The 11941-nt window shown below is 43.8% G+C and overlaps 1 protein-coding gene across 1 annotated transcript in view; it reads left to right on the forward strand.

Annotated features, from left to right (window-relative positions):
* Nucleotides 1–514: 514 nt before the first annotated feature.
* PIGU (phosphatidylinositol glycan anchor biosynthesis class U) overlaps nt 515–11941 on the forward strand; it is a 56463-nt gene continuing 45036 nt past the window's right edge. The window contains exons 1-5 of the mRNA XM_032769646.2: nt 515–745; nt 5366–5430; nt 7003–7062; nt 8447–8509; nt 10447–10556. Of these exons, the coding sequence (XP_032625537.1) occupies nt 616–745; nt 5366–5430; nt 7003–7062; nt 8447–8509; nt 10447–10556 (428 nt within the window). The 5' untranslated portion in view covers nt 515–615. The remainder of the gene's footprint in view (nt 746–5365; nt 5431–7002; nt 7063–8446; nt 8510–10446; nt 10557–11941) is intronic.

Genomic DNA, 11941 nt, shown 5'->3' on the forward strand with positions numbered 1-11941 from the left:
GAAAAGGGGAGGGGGGAAAAGGGATGGCTTAGCTAGATGTAAAGTATAAAAAAGGTAACCTGCTTGTATTAACTGGTGCTGGATTTGAGGCAGGTCAAGTCTCCCAGCACCACCTTGAGATCTCAAATAAACCTTGCTTGTTTCTCCCACTCGGCGTGTTTATTGGAGCTGAAGCACTCCGGGCACGAACTACCACTGTTGTATGCCTCGGCAGTCTATCTGCCCGCAACAGGTAGAGCCCTGCATGGATACAAAATGTGTATCTGCAGCCAGTCCTCAGATAGGTTTGCATGGCTCTAACCATGGGCGCTCTCCCTGGAACCCCCTCGAAACTGTGGGGGGGGGGAACTCCTCTCCTGCCCCAGGTGTTGCAATCACACTCAGCAGAGATTGGGAGCAGCTGGTCTGGGGACCACTCATTATTTCGCATCTCTCCTAGGATTGTCCGAATACGCTGCCCGTAGCTTGCACGAGGTCTCCGGAAGCTGAAGGCGACGGAGACGCACAGGCTCCTGGGAGTTGTAGTCTTTTGTGCGAGACTGACCCATAGGCGTCCCGCTCCTAAGCCCAAGCTGGGAACTACAACCCGCGCCGAGTCGTTGTTCCCCCGCTAAAATGGCGGCTCCCTTGGTGCTGGGGATTCTGGTGGCCGTCACGGTCCGGGCCGTGCTGTACCGGTCCAGCCTGGCCGGCTTCATCTCCGAGCGGGTCGAGGTGACGTCCCCTTTAAATGCCTGGAAGCGAGGTGAGACCTGCGGGGTAGCAGCTCCCGCCCCCCGGCCCTGAGGGAGCACCGCCGCCCCGGCACCCCTCCCCCTCCGGGCCCGGCTCTGAGGGAGTAGCCCCCTCCCCTTCCTCCTCCCGGCCCTGGCCCCGGCGGAGCAGCCCCCTCCCCCGCACCCTCCCGGGCCCGGCCCTGAGGAAGCAGCCTTCCCTCTCCCCCGCCCCGGACCCGGCACAGCCTTCCCGCCTGCCCCGGCCTCAATGAATGGGCGGCTGGACCCTGCCCCGGGCCGAGGCGAGCCCTGCAGGGCCGTGCGCCTCCCTGACAGGACTGTAGGTTAACACGGGGTCCCGAGCGCGCAGCGCTTTGCAGACAAGCAGCGTGACAGGCAGGGCCGGCTCCAGGGGTTTTGCTGCTCCAAGCAGCCAAAAAAAAAAAAAGGCCGGGATCGCGATCTGCGGCAATTCAGCCGGAGTGAGGGACCCTCCGCCGAATACCTTAAAGTGCCGCCTGGCTCCGGAGTTGCCGCCCCAAGCACCTGCTTGGTAAGCTGCTGCCTGGAGCTGGCCGTGGTGACAGGCCCCTGCCAGCAGGACTTCCTGGGCCAGGCGGTTGGGTGCTAAGTTGCGAGGGGCTAAGCAGGGGCCGGCAGCCTTTCGCAAGTGGTGTGCTGAGTCTTCATTTATTCACTTGGATTTAATACATTTTAATGCTTTTAGAAGTTCTCTTTCGATAAGTCTATAATATATAACTAAACTATTGTTGTATGTAAAGTAAATATGATTTTAAAATTTTTAAAGAAGCTTCATTTAAAATGAAGTTAAAATGCAGAGCCCCCTGGGCTGGTGGCCAGGACCTGGGAAGTGTGAGTGGTACTGAAAAGCAGCTCTTGTGCCATGGGTTGCCTACCCCTGGGCTAGAGGCTGCAAGATGTGGCTCTCCCATGCGTTTGTAGCTTGGTGCGAATCTTGACATTGGAGTAGAGATGGGATCAAAGTACCCCCTGTAGGCAGGAGGCTGGGGCTCTTCCCAGAAACAGAAGCCCTTGGACTGGAGCTGGCAGTTCGGGGGAAGGGGGAGGGGGGAAGAGACGGGAAATCTCAGAGTATTTTCCTTGTTTCTGGTTCTTCTTATAAAACACAATTTAGTGACCAAAAGAGGCTTGGTGCAGTCTCTTCCTTCCTGCTCTGGAACAGCTTCTGAGCCCCACCTCAGAATAGGCCAGTGTTTAGAGAGCTCTCTTGGAGGTGGGAAACCCTGTTCAAGTCTTTTCTACTTCTCTGGCTGCCAGAAGGGGAGGCAAATTGAACCTGGGTCTCCCACATCCGAGGTGAGTGCTCTAACTACTAGGGTTAAAGTGATAAGGTGGGCAGCACCACCTCCTCCTTGCTATTTTGTATGGCGCATGATAGGTGCCTAACTCAAGGAAAGCCTACATTACAAAATTAAGTTGACTTAAGTTACGTTGACATATGATCACCCTGGGCTGAAAGCTGGAGCCGTGGACATGCAACGCAGTGTCTACACTGACACTGCATCAATCTCACTACATCGACCTAAGCACTATGCCTCTCGAGGAGGTGAAGTTATTAGGTTGGTGACTTACATCAGTGGGAGGAACATTGTAGTGTAGACTCTTATGGAATTGTTGACCTAACTCTGCAGTATAGACTAAGGCTTGTTCTCGGAAGCAACAGCTTGGACACCTAAGCTGCCTGACTCCAGAAGAGGGGTTTCTAGTTGTGGATCTCTAGCAGAAAGAGGTGGCTAACTCTGACAGAGAGAAGAGAGTTTTAGGATACACTCCTCTTCTTGACATCTTCCATTGGCTGGCCAAGGTGGGAAGCCACAAAGCTTGCTGGCTTTTATGGATTGCATTCTATAGGTGCTTGTCTATTCCCATTCGGAGCTTAGGTGCATAACTCAGGCTCTGTGGATCCCTCTGTTGTTCCAGTGATTTTCTAGGTGCCTAAAAGTTAAGTACCACAACTCTCAGCATTGCAACACTTAAGTCTCTTTGTGGATCTGAGCCCATATTCTTCAAGATTTTACAATTAGTAGATTTCATCCTCTCACACCTATTTTTTATTCATATATTGGAAGAGTAAAACAAGCTTTCCTGCTTTTTCAGCTCCTGGTTGGTTTCTTAACATTGAATGAAATAACCTTTGAACTAAACTAGTTGAATAAACAGAAATGAAGAAAATATTCTCTGTACCAGTGAAAGAGGATAATACTGTCCAAACCTGGTTTAGCACTTCACCAGATTGGTTCCAGGTGCTTAGCCAGTGACTTCCACCAGTTCAGTGGTTTGACTTTCTTTAAAACCTCAGCAGCAATCATGTACAGCTTAATACTATTTTTTCTTTAATTTTAATGATTTTAAGAGTACAGTAAGTTTAGGCCTTAACAAGTTTTCTTAACTTCATATTTAATTTTAAATTACTTTGTTTTTAAAAGCAATAATATATTTACTTTTTAAATAAAAAATCAGATTTATTTTTAATTACTACTTTTTTTTTTTATCCACCCTGTCATGGGCCCAGCATGAAGGTCATTGAGCGCACAGGACAGTCTCAATTCCAGTGCCCACACTGCAGCATCTCTGAGCTGCAATTACAAAGAAGATTATGCTCAGCTCCAGGCTGGAGCTTGCTCAGAACAGCTGGAATCTTTTGGAAATTTAGCTGTGAAGCTCTAGCAAGTCCTTACTGGACACGTGTGATGATTTTTCAAAGGCTTATAACTTGGCCAACTGGTTCAACAAAAGACACATCCCTGACACTAAGGCTCTGCTGCCAAATTTCAAGACCATGCGCTAAAGCAGTGGTTCTCAAAGCCAGTCCGCTGCTTGTTCAGGGAAAGCCTCTGGCAGGCCGGGCCAGTTTGTTTACCTGCGGCGTCCGCAGGTTCGGCCAACCGCCGCTCCCGCTGCCCCGCGGTTCACTGCTCCAGGCCAATGGGGGCTGCAGGAAGGGCGGCGAGCAGATCCCTCAGCCTGCGCCACTTCCTGCAGACCCCATTGGCCTGGAGTGGCGAACTGCGGCCAATGGGAGCTGCGGTCGGCCGAACCTGCGGATGCGGCAGGTAAACATACTGGCCCGGCCTGCCAGCGGCTTCCCCTGAACAAGCGGTGGACCAGCTTTGAGAACCACTGTACTAAAGCATGGGGATAAGAACAGCCATACTGAGTCAGACCAGTGATCCATCTAGCCCAGTATCCTGTCTTCTGACAGTGGCCAGTGCCAGACGCTTTAGATGGAATGAACAGAATAGGGCCATTTTGAGTGATTCCATCCCCAGTCATCCAGTCCCAATGTCTGCAAGTTGGAGGTTTAGGGACACCCAGAAAATCGGATTGCATCCTTGATTATCTTTGCTAATAGCCATTGATAAGAATACAGGCGAGTCTCATCTTACGCGCGTTTAACGTGTGCAAATTCAGCTTTGCACGGTCGGCAAAAACAAAAAAAAGAGAAAAATAACAATTTTAATACTGTATCCATAGTGCGCCATTACACTCAATGTAATTTTAACTATACGCAATTTTTGCTTTACACGCTGACAGTGGAACGTAACCCCAGCGTAAGATGAGACTCACCTGTACAGAGTTTCTCAAAGAAAAGGTCACAGGAATTTTTTAATGTGGAAAAAACTACATATTTTTTCAGAAGCCCCACTCTTGGAAACAGCTGAACCATTTTAGCTGAAATTTCCTCAGAACATTCAATGTGAGGTATGCACCCATCAAGGAAAATTTTAGCCCAAATGCTTGAAGTTTGGCTGAGTTGTAAGCAACTGGAAACAGGGTCTTATAATGGGAAGTGATGGGCAGCCTTAAAAATACGGAGTGCTACCAGCCCTGCCTATAATAATTATTAATATCATTTTTTTGTATTGTGTACATCTGGTTTAGGACTGTAAAAGTGACATTCAGGTCTGTCCCATGTCTCTCTTCAAAATGTAGTTTCCCTTCAAGATGTGTAACTTACTAATGGCTTGATGCCTGCTTAGGGAATTGAAAATTTTATCAACATGGACTAGATATTAGTTTTGTGGATGTGGCTGTTATTTCAGATGAAATGTAGTGTGAGAGAATCAGAGACAGTAGCATGCCTTATCAGACAGACACATGACACATTCTGTGTACAGTTAATTGAAAAACATCCCAACTGTAATATTTTTAATTGCCTGAAACAAATAGTTAAATCATACAACGTGGTGTCAATTTTGACATATTTGCATCAAATATGTCAGGAGGGATAGCTCAGTGGTTTGACATTGGGCTGCTAAACCCAGGGCTGTGAGTTCAATCCTTGAGGAGGTCACTTAGGGATCTGGCGCAAAAGTCAGTACTTGGTCCTGCTAGTGAAGGCAAGGGGCTGGATTCAGTGACCTTTCAGGGTCCCTTCCAGTTCTATAAAATAGGTATATTTCCATATAACAAGACTGTGCAGTAGAAATAAACCAGAAAACACCTAAATCTAGTTGCTCTGTCAGTTTTGTGTGATCTGTTCAGACAGAGACTCATTTTGAAATTCTTATGATCACAGATGTTTTAAAAGCTATAATTCTACCATTGTGAGGTTTGCTACGTCTCCAGTCCACAGAATCCTAATGTGGATATCTTGTGTGTTTCAGTTGTTGAAGGGCTAGCTTTGCTGGATTTGGGTGTCTCGCCCTATTCTGGAGATGTCTTCCATGAAGTAAGTGAATGTGTTTCATTTTTCTAGGGTAATAGTTCATATTATCTTATATATTTACACAGTGCCTTTAAATGTCCAGCTATATGTGTGTGTGCTACTGTGTGAATTGAAAAAAAAAATGACTTGATTTATAAACTTCAGAATCATGTAGTTGTCTGTGTAACAAATATACAGACGAGTCTCATCTTATGCGCATTTTACATGCACGAATTCAGCTTTGCGCGATCAGCAAAAACAAAACAAAAAAAGAGAAAAATAACAATTTTAATACTGTACCTGTAGTGTGGGTGATTCCACCTGCCATTACACTCAATGTAATTTTGACTATACACGATTTTCACTTTACACGCTGACAGTGGAATGTAACCCCAGCGTAAGATGAGACTCGCCTGTATGCAGTTAGTACCCCTGCTACAAAGTAGTGTTCATGACAGCACAGCTAGCTGCTGCAAAATTAATTGACATTGTAATTGGTGATTATTATTGCATATGCAAAATTAAAACCAGGGGAATTAATTAGCTACAAATATTCTGTTCACATGCAAATTTTCCTAGCAGAAAAGAGATAATAAAAATGCAGATATTGGTGTTACTAGCGGTCTGAACAGAATTGTTCCGGACAGAAATGTTTTCATTTTCTAAACATAATGCACTAGTGTATCAAGACAAGAAACAAACATCAGGTTATGACACTCTTCACAGGAGTCATCAACATATTCGTGTTGGCTTATCCGTGATCATGCCTGTGCAGTGTGTCATCCAGGCTAGCACTAATAACACTGGTACGGTTATTGGGTGGTGTGCTCCTGCATGTCCCTACATTTTGCAGTAATATCAATGCTAGCTTTGATACCATGGTGCTCTTCCTGCTCCTCCACGTGAGGACCTTCATCCTCCAAAGCACTTATGCATCTGAGAAAATTTGTGCACATGAGTAGTTGCATGTGGACACTGCAGCTGGGAGGTGTGATTCCTAGCATGGGCAGACAGACCCACGCTAGCACAGCTTGAGCTAACATGCTAACAATAGCATTGTGGATTTTGCAGCACTAGCAGCAGCTTGGGCTGGCTGCCTGAACTTGGACCAGTGGATTGGGTGGGCTTGGATGCGGGCAGCTAGTCTGAGCTGCCATCCATGCAACAACATCCATGCTACAATTTTTAGCATAGTAGCTCAAGGTGAGCTAGCGCAAGTCCGTCTACCCATGTTGGGAATCACACATCCCAGCTGCAGTGTAGATACACCAGCAAAGCTTATGTGTGTAAATGCTTGCAAGATCAAGGCTGGGGTCAATCGGAGGAGAAGGATTCAGAAATAAACCTGTGGTACCAGTGTCAATGTAGTGACACTCTATAAACTGATTAATTCATTGCCTTATTGGGGCAAACATTTTCTTTCCTTTTTAATGGCCTGATTTTCTGAATGCTACTGAGTATAGCTCTCAATGTTGTGAGTATTCTCAATGAAATAATTACTACTTCTCATAGTACTAAGAGTTTGCTGGATTGGGGCCTGAGTTTGTAGCAGATTGACAAGATTTGACTGTCTCTTTCTCTTTCACTTTCTCTTAGACCCCGTTAATAATATATTTGTTTCATTTCCTGATTGAATATTCTGAGTTGGTGTTCATGGTAAGTTTTGCTTCAATCTTTTAAAAAAACAAAACAACCCATTCCAGGAATGCCTTTCTTTTTAAAAGGAAAAATATATTTAATTTTTTTTAATTATTGATTTTTATCCACCAAATCCTTAGCCCAGCTGAGGGATCATTGAGATCAGTGAGGTGTTGGGTGTGCTCAGTTCCCACGGCTTCCATTCACGTCAGAGAGAATTAAGGGCAATCAGCAGTTTTGTAGATTAGGCCCCTAATGAGCCCAAGAGTTATTTAGAAAGGAAGACATGTCTATAAATATGCATGCTCAGTTTGTACCTCCCTCTCCCTCCAAAAACTAATCTTCATTAGAACTTCCTGCCTGGCTAAATGTCATCAAGGGGAAAAACGGGGACTTGACACAAACCCTTAACACTGACCTGAAAAGGTAGGGGCAGGGGAGTTTTGTGCCTATAGCAGTGATTTTCAACCTTTTTTTCATTTGCAGATCTCTAAAATATTTGAGATGGAGGTTTGGACCCCTTTGGAAATTTTAGGTATAGTCTGCAGACTCCCAGGTTGAAAACCACTGCCCTGAATAAACAGGTTACAAACTCTGGTTTTCCATTGCAAGTGATCTTTAGTAAGAAAGTGGAGATTATACTTTCAAATTGTGGGCTTCTCTTTGAAGTCAATGGCAATGTTCTGAGGAGTTCAGTGGGAGCAGAAGCGAGTTCTGTCTGAGCATGTTAGGGTTAAAAACACCTTTGTGTGACAGTAAATTATTTTGTCTATTGCATAATACAAATAAACAAAAATCATCCAGCTAATTGCATCTATTCTTTGTAGCTCTGATGGCAAAGGCAATCTAGCACCACTCACAAGAGCTAAAAATTGATTACAACACACATATGGCAACCATTTCAAATTATTTGCTATGAGCCCTAGACATTTGGTACTGTTATCTGGTTAGCAGTGGGTCAGTTCAGAAGGCTGCTCTTCTGGTTCATTGGTGAGCATGTTCTTAGCTACATGTGCAGTGTCTAACATGCTGTCTCTGCTGTGGCTAGATCAGTGGTTCTGTAATTCTTTTATCTTGTTGGCCACTTGATGAGAGACCTCCTATTTTGTGAACAATTTCTCCTCTTCCAGTTCCCCACTTCTTGCTTCTCAAAATGTTCACTTCTCTGTGCCCACTAGGAAGGGCTTAAAGAAACACTGCTACTCCATGGGCCATAGCTTAAAAGCAGGGCTAGAATCTGTAAAGATGTTTCCACCTCACACCCTTAATTATTACCAGTAGTTGCTATGGTGAATGTTCAATTCAGAGTATTGACACAATATGGCAGCTTTCTGTGGTGGTTGCATTTGCTACTGTTTTCCTTGTTTGAGTGACCAGTCAGTCTTTGTCTGCCTTTCTTTAGATAACTGATGTGCTAACTGCTGTTGCCCTCTACTTGGCCATCCAGGACTTCAACAAAGTTGTGGTAAGTAGACTTGCAGAATCTTCCGGTCCTTGTTTTCTCAACAAGTGCAAGTGTATTTCATTAAATGAAAATGTGAAGCAAGTCCAGGTCTACTCAGACAATGCGCTTATCGATATCTACTGATTAGCAGTAGCTAAGAAATCAGCAAAAAGATCAGCAAACATGGATACAGAATGTGGGTGAGCCAACATGGACCCTGTTAACTTCTGCTGTTATGTGTGTTTCACAGGGGGTGGCTTCTCAGCATGATGTAGGTATTGTGATGTTACTCAAATTAACGTAATGGCTGTGCACATCATAGTTTTAGTGATGATCTCACATGCATATCTCCTTTCATCTGAAAGGATCTTCAAGCATTTGAGAAACTGATATTGAAGTATACCTTGGGATCAGGTCAACCACCAGGGAAATGCAGCCACTTCTGGGGTGAAACATGGCAGCTGGTTCACAATGCATAGTAATGGGATGCAACAGATTAAGACAGGAATTGAGGATTCCTTTTCAGTTGTAGTGGAAATTTTAAGTGTGCAAAACTAATTACTGTTGTAGGAATTTGGCACGACAGTGGGGCTCTCATTCTTCGGCCTGTTTGCACTACAGCTTTTAACCAGTCACTCACATGGCTGGCTTTGTGTCTACATGCAGCATGGTTAATTTACAGACCAAAAAGTACCTAACAGTAACTATAAGGTATATTAGCCTTAAAGAAAGCTGTAGTTTGAGTTCACATAATCCAGAATGGTGGAGGATCAATAATTCTGCTGCGCTGGGCAAGAGTGATCACCGGAGTGATTTAATCTCTACCATTCCCTTCAAAATATTAATAAAAGGAATTTGAAGCTAGTGACTCTCCCTGAGGAGGGTGTGCTTTCTTTCACAAATAACTTAATTGACACAATCTTTGCAAATAGAAGACTCTGTGTCTGTAATGGCAGCACAGTGCTCCCTAATATCATGCTGGGACATGGATTCATTACCGATTTAAAAGGAAGGGTACTACCATTTTCTGCAGCACCTATGTGTTCAGTGGAGGTCTCCCACCTAAGCAGGGACCTGGCCTAACCTTGCTCAGCTTGGGAGAACTGAAGGAATAATAGCAAAAGGTGATGTGGCTCCTGGCGTCTAAAACTCCTCACCAGTACAGCAGTTCTTCAGACTCTCTGTGGGACACTTCAGTAGATTTACAGATCACCTTTTTCATTTCTCTAGAGAAATATATTTTTAGTTGGAGATATATGAAACGTATTTTGGGTGCCCAGAGGAGATATCTGATAGATGCTCTGAAGCAACGGGCATACACAGAGGTGCACAATCGTGAGTATAGCTTAGTGAATGACTTTGTGTAGAACTTAGATGTTACACTGGGGGTTTTGTAAAGTTCACTATTCTTTGGTGACAATGCAGGATTTAGAGAGTGCACAAAAGCTGCCATGTTGCATTTGAAAACACACTGGGCACTCAAAATGTGCATAGAAATTACTTTTAATAATTCAATAACTCCCTCATTTCACACACAAATCGAGCAAACGTCACTATTGCTGTTACTTGGGGCAACAAAATAAACTAAACTGGAAGCTATTTTGGAACTATGAACTGGAAAAGCCTTAGGAAATTGTCCAGGAAGTGCGAACACGTTGTTTTTATTTGAGCTCTTATATCTCCTCAGTGCCTCTTCTGACTTCCCTGATTTGACAGAAAAATCCGAGTCTGGCATTCAGTCATGTCTCTGCAACTTCAAGCAAAATGGTTTGGGTCAGGCAAAGTCAGTGGGGAGGGGAGTCAAAATTGGGCTTGTTAAGCAAACATTTGTTCTTCCTTAAGTATAAGGTGACTAGCATCTCTACATAGACATCATGGTGATGGACGTGGTTACAGACCCTAGATAGATGCAATGTATTTCCATGTCTGACAGCTTTCGATCATTCTCTCTTGTTCAGTTTAAAAAGCAAAAACTCCTAATGGAACTGGATCGGTATGCATCAGATGTGGCTGAACTCATCCGGACCCCGATGGAAATGCACTACATCCCCCTCAAGGTAGCACTGTTGTAAGTATTGCTTCTTGCAAGCATATGCAAGAAACTTAGACTCCAAATCCTCCCATGTTTTAATTTTTCTATTTAGGGATTTCAGCATCTTAGTTAAATATTCTCTCTGCTTGCTTTCTCTTTCCTGGTACCCAGAAAAAATGTGCCAAGCACTGTATCTCTATAGTCAAGTAACAGAAAGCTAATGCTTCTCCAAATTCATGTTTCACATTGTAAAATAAATTTTTCAACCTCTTTCTATTGGGGTTGACAATGTACAGTCTCTAATATGGAGAGACTGTAGTCTCTCTGTTGTTTAGGTTTCTGTTAAAAAGCCCAATTTTGCCCATCTTCTAACTTTTCAAAACTAAACCAGCGCATCCAAAATGTCTGTCGTGTTTCCCTTCTAGAAGACAACATTTTCTTGAAAGTTTGAGGGTAATTGGGCAAGGTGTTCCCAGGGCATAACTGTTTGAAAACCCAGAAATTATTTTTAAGGGTCTGAGGTACTCAGTTTCCATCTAGTTAACTTTAATGACATCCCTCTGAGTCATTATAAGAAACCCCATTGTTCAGACCACATGCTCTTAAGTTTTTGAAGTAAGTAAAGCTCTAATTGAAACAAACAGTATAGGAGGCAGGTACTTAAAATCAAAAGAAACAAATCTATCTTTCCTGATCTGAATAAATCTGATAAACCTGGAGTCTGGAATTAATCAAAAGGGATCTGCCTCTTGGCTCTCCTTTACCATTGATGTCCTTTGATCAGAAGAAGGTTTTTCATAAAAGAAACATTAATTATTCTTTCCTGTCTTGATATGAATTGTATAGGTCAGTAAGCCACCACCCTGCACCACCACCCTAGAGTGAGAAAGCTGAAAAAAAAGTTAGATTATTTCTCATTTTTATTACACTTGGTGCACAATATCACAAAGGAATACTGGAATTGTATCTTAGCATAGTCTGCTACATGTAATATCCCTCTGGTATTTGAAGTTGTCATTAACTTCAGGCGTATGAAAAGGCAAGCCTCAGACTGTGAGAACCCACTAGTATGAAAAATATTCATAGGAGAGAACAGCTGGCAAATCATAATCCCCTCTCCTGTCTCCAAGGACTGACTTGTTACAATGGAGGTTGGTTGATCTGCTGTCTTGCTTATTGAATCAATAATGTATCAGTGCATTTCTTTGCTCCTTGGAGCCCAGTTAAATTAGACTGCTCATAGACTCATAGACTTTAGGGTCAGAAGGGACCAATATGATCATCTAGTCTGACCTCCTGCACAAAGCAGGCCACAGAATCCTACCCATCCACTTCTATAACAAACCCCTAACCTATGTCTGAGTTATTGAAGTCTTCAAATTGTGGTTTGAAGACCTCAAGCTGCAGAGAATCCACCAGCA

Source organism: Chelonoidis abingdonii, chromosome 14, assembly GCF_003597395.2.
Source record: "Chelonoidis abingdonii isolate Lonesome George chromosome 14, CheloAbing_2.0, whole genome shotgun sequence".
Lineage (NCBI taxonomy): Eukaryota > Metazoa > Chordata > Testudines > Testudinidae > Chelonoidis > Chelonoidis abingdonii.